The 21,250-nt window shown below is 42.4% G+C and overlaps 1 protein-coding gene and 1 pseudogene across 5 annotated transcripts in view; one reads left to right on the forward strand and one right to left on the reverse strand.

Annotated features, from left to right (window-relative positions):
* Nucleotides 1-922: 922 nt before the first annotated feature.
* On the reverse strand, nt 923-1,260 carry LOC123850276 (splicing factor 3B subunit 5-like; annotated as a pseudogene).
* A 6,214-nt stretch (nt 1,261-7,474) lies between these two features.
* TEK (TEK receptor tyrosine kinase) overlaps nt 7,475-21,250 on the forward strand; it is a 106,712-nt gene continuing 92,936 nt past the window's right edge. For 2 of the 5 annotated variants that reach the window (XR_010407775.1, XM_045882502.3), the window contains exon 1: nt 7,544-7,954. Coding sequence is in view for 4 of the 5 variants with exons in the window: in XM_045882502.3 (XP_045738458.1) it covers nt 7,903-7,954 (52 nt within the window). In the remaining variant the exon portion in view is untranslated. Of the gene's footprint in view, nt 7,955-21,250 lie in introns of all 5 variants that reach the window. The other 3 variants (XM_045882503.3, XM_045882504.3, XM_064579585.1) reach the window with 3 other exon arrangements.

Below are 21,250 nucleotides of genomic sequence, written 5' to 3' on the forward strand. Positions count from 1 at the left end.
TATCCAGTAATCCCACTTCTGGGTATGTAAATCCAGAAGAATTGAAAGCAGGATCTCAAAGAGATATTTGTATACCCATGTTCATTGCAGCATTATTCACAATAGCCAACAGGTGGAAGCAACCCAAATGCCCATAAACTGATGAATGTATATAGAAAATGTAATATGAAATATTATTCAGCCTTTAAAAAGAATGAAATCCTGTTATATGCCACAACATGGACAAACCTTGGACATTATGATAAGTGAAATAAGCCAGTCACAAAAAGGCAAATAATTTATGATTCTATTTATATGAGATATCTAAAGTAGCTAAACTCATAGAAACAAAAAGTAGAAGTGCGGCTGCCAGAAGCTGAGGAGAGGGGTAGGTGGGGAATTGCTTTTCAATGAGTATAGAATTTCAGTTTTGCAAGATGAAAAAAAATCCTAGAGATCTGTTGAATGATAAATACAGTTAACACTACTGCAATGTACATGTAATAATGGTTAAAATTTAAATTTTATGTGTTTTATACAATTTTTTTAAAAGGGGGTAAATCTTACTGCATATAAATTAATATCTCAGCAAATGTAACTTTTTCTTTTGAGACTGAAAAATTTCCGAACTTTACAGAAAAAGCAACGACAATCAACGAGCCCAAAACAAACCTGCGAATCCCGTCTCATTCCAGGGCCTTCTCCCCTCTCTTGCTGGCTTTAGGCTCTCTCCACCATCTCACTGCTTCAGGGTCCAGAAGCTCTCCCCCAGGAAGGCAGGTCAGGCAGGACACCCCTGGTATAAGCCCTTCTGTACAAGGAAAGCAGGAGAAACATGGTCATGGAGAATCAGTCTACTTGGGGCAGGAACACGCGGGAATGATGGCAAATGGGAGGAACTCTGTGGGAGATGCTCCCGCACAGCGGTGACAAGATGAAGGTGTCAGTTCTCCCGCTTGTGCGCTGGCCATCCTCCAGGCTGCAGCACCTTCTCCATCAAGTTGAAGCGGACTGGTGCTTTGCTTTCATTCTCTGCAATGGCGAAGGAGCTGAGAAGGTCCAAGTGGCTCAGGTAGGAGCAGGAGCCGCAGTGCTGGTTTACCAGCCCCTCCCACTGGGTGGTGTCGGCGTGGCCCCTGCCGGAGCCCTTGGATGCAGGTGCCCCAGCTGGCTGTGGAGGGTGCAGGGGTCGGTCGTCTCGAAGCTTTCCCTCCGCTCCTGGGTCAGAGGCCACAGACAAAGAAGGAGCGGCTCTAGATTTTCACGCGGGAGAGGGGCCATGGCACAGAACCCAACAAACTTAACTTTTTTAAAAAAATGACCAAAAGTCTTCATTTGAAGAATTCTTGTTCTTTGCATTATAACTTTATAACTCTTCATACCAAAAGGTGAAGTCTATGTTTCCAGCTTTTGGATCTAGTCTTAGCCGGGTGACTTGGTTTGGCAATAAAATGTGGCAGGAGTAATGATGTGCCTAGACCTTGTGAAAAGATCCATTGAGCCATATTAAGAATGTTAAGGGTTTATTTGAGCAAAAATTGATTTGAATCAGGCAACACCAGATCAGAAGTGGTTAGGAACACTTCCACGCACAGGAGTATAGGGGAGCCACCGGGGGAGAGGCTTTTTTAGAGAAAAGGAGGAAACAAAGTAAGAAAATTGTTGATTGGCTGTAGCTTAAGGCCTAGTTGGCTATGACTGGTTGTCCTTAGGGAGGGTTTTGATTTCATAACCTTGAGGCGTTTACAGGCTTAGATTTTGGTTTACTTATAGGCCTACCCAGCTTTAGAGCCATCTCAGTCTAATGGGCTCCTTGTTTAATTAATTTAACGGCCTCAAGAAAACTTGCATCCCTGGCTAGAGACGAATGAGGGAGGCCAGGTGAGATCAGAACTGTCCAGGCGAGCCGGAACTGCCTGTCGACCCACAAAATCATGAGCTATGTAAGTATTTGTTGTTTTAAGCCACCAAGTCATGGGGTGGTTTATTAGATACCATGAACAACCAACTGAAAAAAGTTTTTACAGATGAAGTGATATATGAATTGTATTTTGAAGGATGAATAGAAGTTTCTTTTTCTTTTTTATCCTTTTTGTCTTTTTTGGTAGGTTTTTTTTGGGGGGGTCATGAAAAATACCCCCAGTCTATCCTGTCTGTGGCATATTGGTCTCATAGTGGTTGCAGGAGATCCTGGTTACTCTTTCCCTTAAGCCATTGAGAAAATAACACAGGATCATCTGGAATGAACTACAGAGTCCCTGCAACCTCGGGGGCTGAAGCAAAGACTCCTAAAAATTTTACTGCCAGTACCACCCTTTGGTATTTAACCACACAATGCCTGATTTTGTTATTTAACTTTTCCTGTTTTGATGCATTGTTGTCATGCTAGGATGGTGTCATTGTGAGGTTCAAAAGCAGAAACTACATTTTCTATATCTGCGTCTCTTCCTACAGCTTCAAGCATAGTCCTTGTCATTTAGATGCTAAACGAAAAAAAAAAAAGATTTAGAGTAAATGAGGTTCGTGGAGGGTCAGGTATTTTCCATATTTTCCGTAGCCATCAGCTCTGCTCTAGACCAGAGTGGGTGTTGCCACTTTAATTGTGGTGTCCTGGCGGAGGGCCAGGACTTAATTGTTGATGACCCTTCCTTTTCTGCTAGCCCACTGTTAAGTACAACGGCTTCACAAAAAAGTTCACAAAAGTCCTTAAGAAGCCAGACGTGATGACACTGGAGGTTCAGTGACCACAACCCTACAAAAGGCAGGATGATGCCAAGGCTACCCTGTGGGAAGCCAACACCAAAATCTGTTTGCTCGCCTCCTGGACGCTGAGCTTCACTTGGATTCTTTTTCATATTTGCCAGTGGGTGTTTTAAGGTACATCCTATTGCCCTGGGTCAACTGTCTCAAGGATTTCCCCCAGTCTTCTTCATTTGTACATATATGCTCATTATTTTTTAAAATGTTGAAATTATAAAAAGTTATAAAGAAGAAAATAAATATTATCAGTTTTCCAACAACCTAGAAACAATAGTATTTAATGTTTTGGCGTATATTTGTCATATATATTGGAGCCTGTGTGTGTGTGTGTGTGTGTGTGTAGGTGTATAAATTTCACTGTTCAAACTTTTATCCCAGTCAACAATATACAATACATATCTTTACATCTGTCATGTCAGTATGCTTCCACCACATTTTGACATTTGTCTATTTCATTGTATACCATGATTTATATAAATAATCCATTTTTGTTGGCTGTTTAGATTGTTTCCATGTTTTGATTATTGTCAATAATGCTTCTATAATGCCTTTGTACATACATTTTGGGGCACATCTTTGACTTTTGCTTGGGATATATCCTAAAAGTGGATTTTCTCAGCTAAAGGATGTGCATCTATGGTTTTTGCTACATATCTGTGATACTGACCTCTAGACATGTGAAACCAGTTCAGAGTAACATTGTATACTCTTCACACCTCTTCACATTTCTTATTGTCCCTTGATATTTTTGTTAATCTGTCTCAAAGATCTGTAATGTTTTCTATAGATTTTTTTCCTATATTAGGTGCAAAAACCAGAGAATAGAAAAGAACAAATTAGCCAAGTGCCTTGTTTGCTTATTTTGTTTGCTCATTGCTGGTTTGGTTTTCTATTTGTTCTGCTATAAGTATGTCTGGAAAAATAAAATTAAACTGAGTAAGCTTGACTCATGAGGAAGCTCCCTTTCATTTCCCTGGAGCAAGGCAGCAGAGTGCTCACAGGTCCTGATATTAGCAATTACTATTTTGGAAGCACAATGAGAAGTGACTACATTCCTCAGTGTTATCAAGCTTTTTCCATTATCTCTCAAAAGTTTCATTTCACATACTTTCTCGTAAGGTCTGGATATACCCTATTGGTGTTTATGATATTTTTTATATTTCTCTTTATCTACTTTTTAGCATGTTGTAGTCTAAAGATGAACTATGCAAAAAAAAAAAAAAGTCATATATTAAACTTGCAAAAATTGGGAGCCAGAAGACCAAGATTCTAATACTTCCTCTGCTACCCACAGCTGAGCACAGTACTTAGACTCTGTGGGACCTCATTTCTGCATTGCAAATAGTTCTATATAACAGTCCAGGGGAGGTAGTGGTGGCCGTGAATGGGAAAGAATCTGTAGAGAGTCTTTATTAAATATTACTTGTGCCAGTTACTATGTATATATTGCTAATATTTAGCAATATATATTTTCTTTTTTCTTTTTTTTCTTATGTAGGCTCTGTACCCAGTATGGAGCCCAACATGGGGCTTGAACTCACAACCCTGAGATCAAGACCTGAGCTGAGATCGAGTCAGATGCTTAACTGACTGAGCCACCCAGGTGCCTCCTGTCCTCATTTTAAAGAGGAACCTGAGGTTCAGAGATGTGAATTGCCCAGGTCATACAGTGAGTCGATTATAGCTATAACACGGAACTAGGTTTGCCTAACTCCAAAGCCTTTTCTAGATGTGAGTATATGAGTAATAATGAAAGTGTTTTCACTTATTAGCTCATGAAGTATTTTTATTTAAGACCTACTATGTGCGAAACACTGTGCTCAGTTCGGAGAATTCAGCAAATAAGATATCTTCTGCCTTACGAAGATTACAGTCAACTTGGGGTGGGAGGAAGAGGCATTAAAAAGATAAGGACACAAATATATGATTACCAGTTGTGATTAGCATCACGAACAAAAGGACATGATGTTGTGAGAGAAGAACAGGGGAGACTAATCTGGATTGTGGAGTCAGGGAAGACATTTCTGAGCCTGAGAAGGTAGCAAGGAGTTAGTCAGGCAAAGATGGGAAGATGATTTCAACCTTTCCAGGTGGACCGAGCTGCTAAGCGTGGCAAGCTGATCCAATTGGCCCCCAACAAGGCTCTTCAGGGGATGGAGATGCCCAGATGATGGCCACAGCCAGCTTTCTAGAGAAGGGTTGTGGCATGTCCAAGTATGTGGTATTTCCTTAATACGTTATGTACTGGGGAGAGTCCTGTCCAGACATGGAAGTGGCCTCTCCCTTCCCTTGGAAATTCTGGCATGCCATCCAGTTTTGCAACTTCCCAGGATGTTGCCAGTCAGCTCTGCTGACCTATTGGCCCCACAGCGCCTGGTGAATCTTGTATTATTGTTCCTTGATTGGTTCTTCATGTTCTAATATCCACAGGGCAGAAAGTTAGAGCCGAGCATGTTTGGCCACTTTTGTCCCAGTAATCTTCACTTTCACTGGGAATTTACATGCTAAAGATTCGGACATCCCAGAGAAAAGTTGCTCAGCCTTTTGACTAGTGATGTAATCATAGGCTCAGGAAATCTAGCAGTATTTATTCAATGGGATCAATACTTTGGATGGCATTGGAGAGGACTACATGGAAGATGAGGTCAAACTACATAGCTCTTGGATAATGGAGCAACATTGCCTTTTCCAAGAGGAGCAGCATTTCTGGGTTACAGAGTGAAAAACCAATTCTGGGTAAAGGAAAGAGAGAGGACTTAACAATTCTCAGTAAGGGTAGATCTTTCTGGATAATGGGGGAAAGATGAAACTGCCGTGCTTTTCTGAATAACAGAGGGAGGCAACCCAGAAAGGGAAGCAAGATAGTAGCATCATTGGCCCACAAGAACTAGCCAACAGGAGGGCATGTGAGCAAAGACTTCCTTGTGTGGCCATCAAGCACAAACAGAGGAAGGTGTGTTTGAGGAGGCAGGGGTCCTGGAGTTTGTTTATTTCCAAGGCTTTCCATTGCTGCTGCATATGGCCTGGGGCCAGTGGACCTCACAAAGCTCAGCCACCATGTTCTTAAAATAGAGCATGTTTGTGCCCTCTAGGTTCTGCAGTGACCGAGAGACAAAGCTAGCGTCTTCTCTCAACTGCCCAGATGTGAGGACCTAGAAACCCACTTGGAGATGCTGTGAGGGGACAGTTTAGTCATTTAGACTATGAGCTGTTACAGCTGGAGGGAAATTAGTCACATCCAGTACAAATCCTTCGTTTTACAGTTGAGGAAACTGAGGCCTGCAAGTGGGAAATGACTCGTCCAAGTCCTCACAGGAAAAACAGAGCTGGGACTAGAGCCGAGAATCCCCGACTCCTAGCCTGGTTCTTTACAACACTAAACTTAAAGCCGTTTCATAAGATGAGAGAATGGCTTTCTGGAGGAATCGCTTGGGACAGAAATCAGAGACTGAATGGAAAGACTCAAGGAAATGAATACATTAACATTTAACGAAAGCCTTCTATGAATTAGGCACTGTGCCAACCTCATTTAATCCTCTCAAAAATCCCCAGGTTGGAGATACTTTTTTAAAAGATTTTATTTATTTATTTGACAGAGAGAGACACAGCGAGAGAGGGAACACAAGCAGGGAGAGTGGGAGAAGGAGAAGCAGGCTTCCCACAGAGAAGGGAGCCCGATGCGGGACTCGATCCCAGGACCCTGGGATCATGACCTGAGCCGAAGGCAGACGCTTAACGACTGAGCCACCCAGGTGCTCCCCATGTTGGAGATATTATTGCCTTTTACAGCTGTTGAAACTGAGACTCAAAGAGATTAAGTAAACATGTGGCTGAGTATCTGAACCCAGGTCCGCTTGAAAACAGCCTGTACTTTTCTACCCGAGCAGCTGGAAACATCCATTGGTTCTCAAGATCATCACTGTTGCGGTAAAACCTGGGGCAGAAATGAGGCAAGGCTAGCAAGCATCTGCCTTTTCCTATAGTGAGCAGGCAAAGGAGGAGCAGATAGCTCTTTCCTCAGGCACAAAGGCAGGGTGATGAACAAGAGCATTGACACCTCTATTCTGAAGTCATAGTTTGTGTTATGGAGAAATAATCTTCTGGATCAATTTAGGCTTTCTGATCTCATTTTAGGTATGGTTACTCCAATGGCTCTTTTCCTTTTGGCCTATGTACTCTCTCTGCTCTTATGAATGCTATTTTTATCCCAGTTGAATCACTTATATTACGTTTTGACACAGGTTATTTTGTAAAGTTTTGTATATAATTTGCTTCTGAAACACCACTGGCCAATAACCATGGAATTCCTTTCCTTCTAGGCTAAGTGCTTTAAGAAATGAGATCACCTTCAGATGAATTGTTAATAAAAATTAAAGCTATAGCCAATAGCATGGGTATTTTTGGGCTCTTGGCCAGCAAATAAACCATCTGTGTGAAAGAAAACAGGCTGACCATTTTGGACTCTGGTCTCCGTGGCCGCATTGTGTGTTGACCTCACCGGTAATTATCCAAATTAATTGCCTTTGGGTTGTGTTCTCTCATCATGGAAACCTTCCTTTCCCAATTCAAACCATGTGGGTTAAAATGAGAAAACAAAAGCAAAAAGTCCTCCCCACCCCATACCCGAAAGCCCCTCTGTCAGGGATCCCAGGTGGACCCGGGGGGCGGTGTTGCTGTTGGAGGCCGAGAAGGGCTGGTCATCACCACATACCATCCATAGGTGGAGGTCTGTTATTCTGTTTCCCCCCTATGAGAGGATACCTATTGTTCCTGAAAACGCTGACCAGGACCCACACTTCCAACAAAAATTCCTCCACCCCTACAACAGCAGAAGCAGCGGCAATAGAGAAGGGTTTTGATGAATTGCAAGATGGATAGGGCTTGCAGTGGCCCCAGCCCTGCTGATACCAAATGCCTTTAAGATACAGCCTTTCCCATCCTAATCTACAAAGGAAACAGGAAAAAGGAACTTAAAAACTCCCTGTGCTCAGACAGAAATGAGACTGTTACAGCCCGCTTCTGTGCTGTTCCTTCTTGCCTCCGACTTGTAAACAAGACCTAGTAGAACATGCGAATGGAAAGTCACAAACCTCTGCGTGTTTGAAAGGATCCTTGGGACCTCATGCACATCTGCGGAAACTGGATGGAGAGATTTGGGGAAGCATGGATTCTTTAGCCGGTTTACTTCTCTATGGAGTCAGCTTGCTCCTTTCTGGTAAGGTTTGGCTTTGTTTTTTTAATTTAGTTTTTTTTTTTTTTTAACAGAGCTGGTGATTCTGGGCTCTCTCACCAGCTGTTAGTGCTGGTTAACAAGGGGCAGCTGTGGTATATAGGCACCATTTATGACTTTCCATTTAATCTATGTGGGGATTAAAATGCAATGTCTTTTTGGCATTGAACTGATTTTTCTAGAGTTTCACTCCTGCATAATTGCCAACTGTGTTGCCACAGACTATGAGCACTGATCATGTCACTCTGTAGAGATTCACTTACTATGATACGTTATTTGTCACTCTGTAGAGATTCACTTACTATGATACATTATTTTACTGCTCTTCATTTAGGATTGTTTCCTTATTTAAAAAAAATTAGAAACCGAGTTTTACCTGCTTCAAAAAAAGTTTTCCATAATTTTTTAAAAATGAAAGTCATGCTGAGAATGATGTGGCCCACTTAACGGCAATGTGCAGATTGCCATTTTTAAATGAGAACAAGAATGCTTTTCTATAAGGATTTCATATCCACATCCTTTTTTAATCGAAACAGTCAAAGGCTAGGCTTTTTGTTTTTTCTTTTTTCCTTAGGGCTGTGGTCAGGGCTATATAATTTTTGCTAGCTTTTAAAAAATATTTGTCATGCAGTGATTTATAGTCTTTATTGGCCCAATGGGCTGAAAGTTGGGGCAGTTACCCCGATCCATAGGCACAGGAGAGTATCGAAAGCTGTTGTAGAGCTAAGGAACGGTGGACTTGGATGTTTTTAGATCTCGTATGTCTGTTGCTCAGGTTCTCCAGATAGTGGCATGCCTCTTATGTTCCCTCACCCTGTGGGACACTGGCTGAGAGTGATACTAAAACCTGAAGTGCAGATCACAACTCTAATCGCCAGCATGCTCTCCCTTTTAGTTTGAAAACATTCTAATTATTGTAACGAAAATAGAATTGATAGTGGAAATCAAATTGGGAAAACGTGCTGAATTCAATGGTGCAGTCTATATTATGTTAGTAGAAATTGACCCGAACATACATAAGTATGTGTTACATTATTTTGATCTTTTTCTGTATGTTTGAAATATTATATTAAATATTCAAAAAAATCCAACAAGATAAGAGAATTGCGTGTAATTTGTCTATAGCTTTTCAGTTTGTTTTCAACACCCCATTATATTGAGGATTTAGTAATATTTTTAAGGCTAAGAATGTGTAATATAAATTGCTGAGATGGTTTCAACGTTTTGTTCAAATTACTTATATTAACATAGAAATGTTGATTTCTCCTGTAATAGGCACTTTTAAAACAAATAATTATCATGATTGCATATTTCTTTTGCTTTATTTTCTGTGTGACATATTTATCAGTAACATGAAATCTGGAACTATTCTACACCAGGGATTATAGTAATCCAGGCCCAGGAGGCTGCAGTTGCTCTGAGACACTTTATAAATTATAAATTAAATCACCTGTGTGCACACACATGCAAACACACACACACACAGTTTTGTTTTGTTTTGTTTTTAAAGATTTTATTTATTTATTTTAGAGACAGAGCACAAGAGGGGGGAGCAGGAGAGGGAGAAGCAGACTCCCTGCCAAGCAGGGAGCCCGATGCGGGACTCGATCCAGGGACTCCAGGATCATGACCTGAGCCGAAGGCAGTCGCTTAACCAACTGAGCCACCCAGGCGCCCCCACACACACAGTTTTAATTCAGTTTTTTTTTTCCCCTCAAAGTGACTACGTCATGGCACTTTGCAGTATAGGCTTAGACATAAAATCAGACAAAAGAAATTATGTGGCTGAAATAGTAGCTCTGTGTTTAGATCTTAGTTCCCTGGAAACAAAGCCCTGACTTCAGCAGGGAGAGGGATTTCATGCTCCTACTGAAAGGGAAGGGTAACACTAGCAAGGCTGGTTTCTGGGGTAGGTCTGTTGTATGCGAATCCTAACTGACCTTCCCAGTCTAGCCTTCCATGGACATGGATACACAGTGCTGGGAGCTGCAACAAGAACCCAGCATGATCGTGTCTGCAAGTATAGGAGCCCATTCTTCACACCGACCTCCAATGGTGGACTACAGTAATGGAGCAAGGGACTTACGGCTTACGTGTTTCTCTCTCTATTCCAGTGGGTTCTTTCTGACTCCTTTTTCCTCTGAACATATAAGACTGAAACAATATGTCACATTTGCCTCAATAGAAGTGGCTCTGGGTGGCAGATACTGACCCATAAGGAGTTGGAAAACGTATATAATTTTCAGAAGACTTCCCTAGATTCTGGTACGTTCCCCTCCCAATTGAGAATCATGACCAAATTACAAACAAGTTCTAATAAACATACTGGCTTTTCCCTACTCTCCCATCCTCACCAAATCAGGCTGTTCTGTCTAAAGAATTGTATATGCAGAAATACAAAATAAAACAAATTATTCTTTGTGCTTTATCATAGTATATCCTATATGATCAACACTGACCCAGTGGGAAGTCTCTAGTAGTGTGCCTTCATATCTCTTTCCTATTTCATTTGACGTTTTAAATAACAACCATTATCTCTAAGAGTGGATATCTTGTCTGGAATGACAGTGGAAATTCAGTTACAAGGTCAGGGAAGTGGTCCCAGATGGAACCTTCTCATGAGGGCTGGTCTTGGAAGGCTGTATCGGGTGTGAGTAATGGAGGGTGGAGGTCCAGAAGCCGGGACCAGAGACACACCTGGGAATTATTCTCACAGGGAGGAGTTTTGCTTTCTCCAGAGATGCTCCCTACTAAGCATTGTCTTTGTTAGAAATGTCAGCATTTCCTTTTCAGCTCTATGCTGGGAGAGCTTCCTGCTAGAGTTCTAGTTGTTTTAAGACATCCCTCGAGGAGGAAAGGACTCATCCGAGTCCATTTCAGAAGACTGTGCTATGTCTTCTGGGAGATTCATTGGATGGGCTCCAAATTTTTCTGACATTATAAATTTGTCTAACTAAAAAGATATGTGTGCGACTGTGTAACCTGCTTATTCCCTGTAGATGACTTATTGGTGAGAGCACAGAATCTGGATTCAGATGATTTCTCTAAAGTGGATAAGTGGACCAAACCCAAAAGATAGCATTTCAAAATAGATGAATGTGAAGTTATAAGTTTGGTTTCAAAAAATGTGTGCATGTATGTTCAGTGTGAGAAAGTCTTGATTTGTTGAAAGTTCTAGGGAATAACACCTACATTTTGGTGATACACACAATTCATAGGTGTCAACATGTGCTCTGCTTACTAAAATGTAATATATAAGCTGCAACAGTTCACTTTAGTAGAAATATAAGGTCCACATTAGAAATGGTAGTCACTTTACTGCTCAGAGAATATCCATTAAACACTGAAGACAGTGAGAAATTTGACAGCAAACACAGTGGGCAAGCAGGAAGGTAAGTACTTTAGAAAAATATTAAGCCAGGAGAAAAGAGATGGAGTTTTTAAGGGTTTCCGTAGAGAAGACACCATAGATTGACATTGTATTTTGCCAGATCTAGGATACAGGGATGAAGGGAGTTTGGCTTGATTGATGGAAACCTTCTAAATATTGGATCATCATCCCCATGAAAAGTGAGCTCCCACATTGGAGAGTGTTGAGGCATAGATTGGGTGATCATCTAGCAGGATCACTGAAGAATGTGGAGCGTGATGCTTACTCCACTTCCCTTTTATATCCCTTTCATTTTACTGTTTGTGCCTCCTCCCTGATCACTTGGGTGGAGAAGAATTCAGAAAAGCATCAACATCTTTGCCCAGTGAAACCAAACTGGGTGTGTTTCCTGAATTTTAACTCAATCAACATGTCTTAGGAGAAAAAAACATATGTGTACATGTGCTATGATGACTTTTCTGAAGCCACTGCTTGAGGGGACTGAGGTGGAGCTAATCAAGAATGCAGGAGAAAGAGTTAAGAATATGGACTGTGAAATCACAGACCTGGGGTGAAGCTCAAATTGGATGACTATGGGAAAGTTACTTGATTTCTCGAAGCCACTCTTTCCTCATCTTTTATGGAGGAGAGGACCTATTTCCCAAAGTCCTTATGAGCATCATGTGATGCAAGTAGAGAGCTTAACCAGTAAGAATTTCCTTAATAAATGAAGCTAGTATAATAAAAAAAAAAGAAGTGTTTCTATGAGGACCTCTGTGTTAGTTCAAGACTGGTCTAATATTTTCCAGCATGTGGGGGAGTCACTTACTGCTCATAGAAGCACTCTGCTTCTAAAAGACCTCAACATAATCTAATTCCACAAATTTTATGCTTTTATCTCTCTATGTGGGCTATTATCCAGTGTTTCCCCTCACCTCCCCATTCATCCTTGCTCTAGGCTCTTTGCATTCAATCAGGCCCATCTCTACAATCTATGCACTCTTTCCTCTTGGCTCTTGTTCATGCTCTTCCATCCATTTGGAAAGGACATTCTCCATGCCTACGCTGCAAACACAGTTCAACTCAACCTGCCTAGGCCAACTTTGCCTCATGATCTTCCCCTAATCCTGAGTTCCCTTACCATATAGGCTGTGTCTTTGTGATTTGGGCACATAGATTTAGCTCCATTAGCCTTTAACATTTTGACAACAGATATTACTTCTTTTTTATTCTTGATAGTTCATGCATTTTATGTTCAATAATCTTTATTGGAAAGAGTTTAATATGGTGTAATAAGAAATTATTGATATGCCCCAGCAGGCCTGAAAGAAAGAGGGAATGTTGTAGAGAGGATTTTAGTCACATTGAAATAATAATAATAATAATGACAAAAGTAACAAATAATGTGACAACAGTAAGCAATTTCATATAAACTGCAAGAGGTATTTGCTCAAATCTTAAAAGGTTGGCTTATGTTAAATATATGATGTGAATAAGGTCAAAAGAAAATTCCCTTATTCCCTTAGGTGTGAAACATAAAAATAATTCATGAAAATGGGTCTAACCTGGCCTTTACTTTTGAGTTATTGCCTGTCTTTTGTTGATTCATTTATTCATTCCTTTACTCAACTATCATTGCAGTCAGTGAAGACATATCAAGGATTTACTTTAAGCCAAGTACTGTACTAGATATCAGGAATGCAAAAAAGGATGAGTCATTTTTTTCTCCCTTGCTAAATTCACATTTTAGTAGGAAAGAGGACTATAGGCCGATGAATTATATGATGTTGTGATAAATGATACCATAGGGATACCTACAAAATCAAGCTTTTCAAGAGCTACAAACACTATTAGTGACTCCAGTAGTAAGAAATGAAACTTTAAGATCTAAATTAAATGTCTAAAAACATAGAATGTTAACTTCATTAGTTACTGAATATAGCATGAATAAAATGAATATTTGACAACAATCTGTAGGTTAGATTTTCCTCACTTTGCAAGAATTCCTAAATAGTTGTGGATATTGCCAATTATTGCCAATTGTAGTTATAAGTGGCTCACAGCCAAATGATTTGAAAACTAAGACTATAAAAAGGAAAAGGGAAGAAAGCACTTCCCATTAGAGGGAGCAGGGAGTGTGGAATAGCAGGGCAAGTTCAAGGAAGTCGAGTAAGGCTGGAATGTAGGGTGGAAATGGAGAATTAAGGTTGGGGTCAGAAAGGGAAGGGCCTTGTAGACCATTTTAAGTAACTTGCACCTCATTCTGTACATGTTGAAATTTAGTACGGTGTTTGTCCTATCATAGCTGATTTATATCTTGGAAAATTCACTGTGACAGTAGTATGGAAGATGGGTTGAACTGGCAGAGAGTGTAGGCTCAGACTAATAATGAATGTGTCTTTTCAAAACTCCAGGAAGGAAGGCCTGGATGGACAGGGGGGTTGAGAGTGTTCAGGAGGTGAAACTGTAAGTGTTGGTGATGGGTTGTGTATGGGAGATTGAGTGACAGCAGGGCGAATAAGTATTGCTCCATGGTTCTGGTTTGGGTAATGGTGGTGCCATTCACGGTGCTGGGAAATGTGGCAGAAGGAACTGGTTGGAGATGAGCTGAGATGGAGCCAATCATTATGTTGTACATGTTCATTTTGAGGTTCCATGTATAGGGAAATATTTAGCAAAATTTGGCTCTCTGGGTCTGAGCTTAGATGAAGGAGACTGGGCAAGGGCTTGAGACATAAGCATTCTTGGTTTATGGGAAGTGAAGCCATGGTCATGGATGTGTATGAAAATTAAGTGAAGGGACAAAAAAGAAGTAGTCAAGGGTTCTATGAAGAAGCAGTCAAGGGAATTGGTAGGAGAAGCAAATCCAATCAGATTTCTTTTCTGGAATTCTAGAGAATTGGTGTGGTGGTAGCTAAGAAGAGCATTTTCAGAAGAGGAGAGTAGGATGGGGGCAGCAGAGTGACAGCCTCTGCACTTGACATGGGGGCACCAGATTACAGGTGTGTTGTTTTACAGAACACCAGCAGCACTCACTACATTATGGACCAGAACTGGAAGGGCTGTCAGAGGATCAGTTGGCATGACTCCCAGCCTTCAGGAAAGGGAACGTCTAAAGTTGCCTCCCTTATTTCTGGGATTTCGAACTGATAATCCAATGCCTACCAGTCTGGCCAGACTATTCCTTAACTCCTAGCACATGTGCAGAATGTTTTTTAGCTTGAGCTGTGCCTGCTTTCCTCTGCATCCCATCCCTCCACTACCTCCTCTTGTCCCTTCAAGAATCTGACCATCCTTCTCTCCTTGTCTCTTTCCCAAGGCTGCAGGGGCAGGTGTGGGGACATGGGTCTGCCAGATGGACAGAGTCCTGACTCTTTTCAACACATCCGCTGATTAGAGGGGGTGCGTTTCTTCTGTCCGCTGGTTCCCTGTCGGACATGGTATGGATGTAACAAGGGAGCCGGTCCGGCAGCCAGATGACAGACATCGTGGGTGGTGGCTGTTAGCTTTCTGCTGGCCACTGCCCTTGCTCGGGGCTTGACCAGTGAGGTATATGTGGAGGTCACACCCATCTCAGCAGATCTGTCAGCTTTCCCGCTTTTGTTAGAGGGTGATATCATGCTTCCTGGGGGGAGTGCTGGAAGACAATGCTCGGCCACTTTTCTCCAGATACAATAGGCGGAGTCAGGAAGGCAGTATTGACATTGCTGGGGCTGGGGAGGCACTCATGGCTCTGCGGCCGTCAGATGGTGAACCAGCTTAACCTTGGCACACAGGGCCTGGGTTGTGCAAGGCGTCTGGCTGTGGAGCCAAAGGGGACTCCGCCCTGGGGACGGGACTGCTTTAGACATCTGGGAATCTGGGATGGGCTTCAAATTCCGATCCCTCTGTCAAAAACAACCACAAAACAATAATAGTACCAGATAACAAAAATGACTACCATAGATTGAATGTCTATGTGCCAAGTACTTTTTTTTTTTTTAAGATTTTATTTATTTATTTGACAGAGAGAATGAGAGAGAGAGCACGTGAGAGGGGGGAGGGTCAGAGGCAGAAGCAGGCTCCCTGCCGAGCAGGGAGCCCGATGCGGGACTCAGTCCAGGGACTCCAGGATCATGACCTGAGCCGAAGGCAGTCGCTTAACCAACTGAGCCACCCAGGCGCCCGTGCCAAGTACTTAATAGGGTTTTTAATAACTCACAACAACCTTGCACAGTAGATAATACTATTTTTTAAATAGATGGTAAAACTGAGGCTCAAAAAGCGATTTGCCCAAGGTTAAAAATTAACCTGCCTAGCATCCCTATTTTTCTTTTTCTTTTTTTTATTTTCAGTTAGCCACTGTATAGTACATCATTAGTTTTTGATGTCGTGTTCAATGATTCATTAGTTGCATATAAAACCCAGGGCTCATCACAACATGTGCCCTCCTTAATACCCATCACCCTATTACCCCATCACCCCACCCCCCTCCCTTCTGTAACCCTCAGTTTGTTTCCCAGGGTCCATAAACTCTCATGGTTCATCTCCCTCTCTGATTTCTCCCACTGCAGATTTCCCTCCCTTCCCCTATGGTCCTCCTTGCTATTCCTTATGTTCCACATATGAGTGAAGCCATATGATAATTGTCTTTTTCTGCTTGACTTATTTCGCTCAGCATAATACCTTCCAGTTCCATCCATGTCCGTGCAAATGGTGGGTATTCATCCTTTCTGATGGCTGAGTAATATTCCATTGTATATATGGACCACATCTTCTTTATCCATTCATCTGTTGAAGGGCATCTCAGCTCCTTCCACAGTTTGGCTATTGTGGACATTGCTGCTATGAACATTGGGGTAGCACCCCTATTTTTCAAGAGCTGTCATTATTTCCCTCCCTGTGACCCTGATGGGACTGCCAATCACTGATTACCGAGTATACCACTCATCTGACCACCACAGCAGTTGGTTCAGATGGAGGATGCATGACCCAATAGGGCCAGTTAGACTCTTTCTCTGGGAATTCGTGAGCAAGAGGTTCTTTCTCCAGTGAGTATGCTGAACACCCAGAGCTACCAGCTTCCCTGTACAGTTGAAAGAAGCTGGTCTTGGGCAAGAGAGATGAGTTCATTTGCACAGAGAGAACAGAACCATGACCGGCACTCTGCGATTATTGGAGTGGTGAGTCCAGTGGTTTTAGATCAGAGACCCACCCCTGTACCTTCCAGTTATGGGAGACAGTTACCTTCATTTTCTTCCACTATTTTGAATTTGTTTCTGTCTCTTAAGGTGAATAGTCCTGAGTGACCCCATGGTTTCAGTAGAAAGTGATAGAGACAAGAGTTAAACTGAGATGACCAGACCCCAAATTCTGAGTTCTTTTAAACTCTTCGCTGTGCAGTCTTCTACTAGTGTTTCATGGTCACCTCAGGCTGGTTCCTGGAAAATGAGGCTGATGACAATACTTCTTCGTGTGGTTTTGGAAAAGATTTGAAAAGAAATATTACTTAAAATACTTAGTACGGTGTTGGTACATGATGAGCACTCCAAAAAATCAGATGCTCTTAAATGTTTTCTTATAAATGAAGCTAGAGACTCTTACATTGCTTTATGACAGTCTTTTCCAAGCACATCTCCCTGCGTGAGGGCAGGTCTCATTTTTGACTAAGATCATTACTGGATTTTTGGACCCATCTAAATTAAGAGTGTGTGTGTGTGTGTGTGTGTGTGTGTGTGTGTGTGTGTAGCTCTTTTCCCATTTCACCACTATCTTCGCTCCAATTACTCCTGCTCTTACTCTTAATTCCTCTTTGTGTCTAGTACCGTCACATTTAGAAAGCACTTTCTCATCTTACGGGGTTGCTTTAAATGTCCACCTATTTTACTACTCATTGCTGCCTCTTGAGAATCAGAGGGCAGGGTGATAGTAGCCGTCGGTTAAAATCAGCGCCTTTCCAGGAGCCAGTCTTTGCCTACCTCACCAGACCCTTGGAATTCTCAGTCCCTCATGCTATGTTGGAGGTGTATTTCAGCCATATCAGGCTCTTTGTGGTTTCTAAAGATACACTTTCAAGCCTCCATGCCTTTGTGTGTGCTCTTTCTTTTGCCCAGAATGCCCTCTTCACATTCCCTTCTTCATCGGACTTATTCATGCTTCAAGGTTTATCTCCGGTGTCATGTCTTCAAAGAAATCTTCCTTACCCATCCTGCATGGGTTTGGGTCTGACTTTGCCTGAGATTCCATCGGAAATGTGGCCTGAGGCAAAGGCACGTGTGTAGGTAGATTATTTGGGAAGTGACCTCAGGGCGTCAGGAGTGAGGGACTAGGGGAATAGAACTGTGCTAGAATATGTTATCATGCTGGCCACTGCTATGGACGCCGGATCCTCCAGACATCCTGAGGAGCCTTATGAATGAGACATGCAGGCACCCTTATGCTTGCCTCTGTCGACGTACTTAGAACATTAAATTACGATTAACAGTTTCCTTGTTGTTGCTTTTGTCCACAAGGCTGGGAGCTGTGTTTGGCATTTCAATATTCTCAGCACCAGACATAGTATACTGGCTGGCAGAGAAATGCTTTAATAAATGGTTTTGCATTGGGTTAAATATGGCAGCCATTGCTTCCCTAAGTGTACTGTATATATTACTGCTGGCCTGAAAAATGATTTGATGTGGTTCTTGGAAGCATATTTTAAAATTATCTATTCATTTTTATATGTAAGTATAAATAGATGCATGTATATGTATAGCAATCATATAATTTCTTGAATATTCTTAATACGAAGCTAAGAAAACATGAGTTAAAGAGCATGGTTAATAGAATAATTGTATAAGCAGCAGGTACAGTCAGCAAGAATCATGACTATGATACATAAATTATACAGTTTGGGAGACACTGCTCTAACTGCATGAGTTAGCTAATCCTTTTTAGAACTCGGTGTGTCCAAATAAAAAACAGAAAAGTAATTTGGCATATAATTAATACTATCCTAGTGAGATGAACAAAGTGAAGGGGTCTATGGTGATCAACCTGTCTTAAAGGACCATCTAGGACTCTAATCTTGCTTTTCCCAGTAAACCTGGAAAATGGACGTTTGTTAATAAATCATAGACCCTAGTTTACCCCCTTGGGCATACTGGGCATCCATCAAAATAGGCCCAGCAGTCAGCCAGCAAGCCAGTAGACATCGTCAACCAGGGGAGGAATGGGTAGGTCAGTTATATCCACTCATTCAAGCTAAGTTTTTCTGAGCCCTTTCCATGTCCTGGGAATCTGCTAGGCATTGCAGTTAGAAAGATGGTTAAGAGAGGCACATGACCTCCACTGCCTTGTGGTCTGCTGGGTGAAAAGCTCTGCTTTATTGGAGGCAGACATTGGGAGCATGGAAAAGGGGGGGGGGTAATCTTGCAGAACAGGGGTCTCCTCAAGAAGGTGACGTTTGAGAAGGATGAATAGGATTATGCTTTGTGGAAAATCAGGAGTGGGCGTGAGGAGTAGAGCATTCCAGGCAGAGGAAAAAGCATGAAAATGGGGAATAGAATGTTGAAGAAACATTGGTGCAGTGGTCCTACATGGCTATACTCTAGGGCACGCTGAAGGAGGTGGCAGGGGATACAGCTGGGGAGATGAGTTGGGAAGAAGGTAATTTGGTTTGAGATGGGCTGAGTGGGCAAGGACACCGTAGAAACCCTTCTGGGAGTCATTAGAACGTAGGGTGAAGCTGTGTGAGGGAATGACATTGCCCAAGACGAAGACAGCAGACTGGGTCTGGGAACACCTATATCAAGGGGTGAAATGGATAGAGGAAGAGGAAACCGAAGGCTTTCAATGAGAGAAGGCGAGGGAGGAGTGAGTTTCAACCACATCAAAAATTGCAGAGGCAGGAGCAGGGTAAAGAGAGGGACAAGAGAATTTGGCAATTAGGTGCTGTGCACGGCAGAGCATTCTTAGTGGATGGGCCGGGCAGGGCTGGGGTTGAGGAGTAAGTGGGAGGTGGGGAAGTAGAGTAGGTAAGTATAAATTCCTTTCTGAGAGATGTCCCTTATCCAGGCAGATTCCTGTTACCATGTGCTTTTCTCTAAGCTTGATCCTGAGTGATCTGGTAGAAGAAGGTATGAGGTCCTCTCTGCCAACACGGGCTCATGATGCTAGGAGGATACACAGAGGTCTGGAGATAGTAGGGAAAGAACTCTTCCATCACAGACACTCTCTCTTGCCCCTGGGTGTGGTCCCAAGTTACATGAGTTAGGGAATTATTTTAGTTTCACAAAAACGGTAATAGAGGCAGGAGTCTTCGTGGAGGGGCAACACACTAACTGTTACATAGAGTAACAGAATAGTAGAACTGTCCAAGACTTAAAAGATTATCTAGTCCAGCATTTCTGAATACCAAGTCCAGGAGAATCCTAGAATCCCTTATTTTTATTTTTTGAGTATCATATGGAGCTAACATTTGGTACCGTAAGAAATACTGATTTGATTCAACTTTCTCATTTTACAGATGCCAACACTGAGGCTCAGCACTTTGCTAAAACCCACTCAGCTCATTAGAGGCTAAGTTTCTTCCTTTTAACAGAGAATGTGGAAGGCAATAGAAATTAGAGCTTAATGCATGTACTGTAGAGTTGAACTACTTATGCAGCTTAAGTTAGAGCCCCAACTTAAAAATTCTTTTCTTTGTCTTTTAAGCACTCAGTGGACCCAGCTGTAAGGCCCCTGGCAGGGTTGGCTTGCTTTGCGCTGCCCGGCCCTCCCCGCCCCCTTCCCCTGTATATCTCACACCCAGAGTCAGCAGTGCTTTTCACACAAATAGTCTGCCAAGAGGTGTGGAACTGGAGCCAGAAACACACAACAGCTGCAGAAGCTCAGCCACGTCTAGAGGCTTGCAGTAATCTCCAGCAGGCCTGGACACAGCCCTGACCACTGAGTGACTCTAGAGTACATAAGCCATCAGCAAAGTGTGATTCCAACATGAGTAATACATGCATTCTGCCAGATGCTTCTGGAATCAAACAAAGAAAAACAGTGTTGTTGCCAGCCAGGGAGAAAAAAAAAATCACCATTAATTGCATTACTGTCTTCCCATTAAGGCTGGGGAGAGCCTGTGACTCAGGTGAACCTCTGTTAGAAAACCTCTTTTCCTCTCCTAGAGATCATTTTCTGATGGAACTCATGGCTTATCACCCCTGCCAAGCCCACATTTTCACCCTACCCAGGTGGTTATGAGCACAGACTGTGGGGGCAGATGGATCTGGGCTGGAGCCCCGCTCAATGTGACAGCTGTGTGACCTTGGACAAGTCCTTTCTCCTTTCTGCAGAATGGAGACCATGGTACCCTCTCTAAAGAGTAGTGAGAATTACATGATATAAGTAGATTAAATGCTTAGCAAGTGCAGGTTCATTAAAAAAAGTTCAATAAACATTAGCTATCATTATTATTTCTTATGTTTCCCTATGTTCCTAAGAGCACCCTACTGCTAAGAACCTGTGTAAATGTTACTCTATTCCATTCCATCCCATTTCAACATCTCATTCCCTCCCAGCCTATTCTATTCTATGAACATTTCTTGAGCTCCTTCTCTGTGCCCCACCCTGGGTCAGCAGATGTAAAGATAAATAAAATGAAGTCCCTGCTGCTAAGGAGGCTGCTGGTGGGGTGTGACTTGCAGGTGGACTTGCAGTAGATTCTCACTATTCATGGTGAGTTAGATTCAGGCAAGTCGCAACATTTTTTTTTTAAGATTTATTTATTTATTTGACAGAGAAACAGCGAGAGAGGGAACACAAGCAGGGGGGTGGGAGAGGGAGAAGCAGGCTTCCCGCTGAGCAGGGAGCCTGATGTGGGACTTGATCCCAGGACCCTGGGATCATGACCTGAGTCGAAGGCAGACACTTAACGACTGAGCCACCCAGGCGCCCCAAGTTGC

Source organism: Mirounga angustirostris, unplaced genomic scaffold (genome assembly GCF_029215605.1).
Source record: "Mirounga angustirostris isolate CCGP_5_RB_7025 unplaced genomic scaffold, mMirAng1.0.hap1 SCAF_15, whole genome shotgun sequence".
NCBI lineage: Eukaryota > Metazoa > Chordata > Mammalia > Carnivora > Phocidae > Mirounga > Mirounga angustirostris.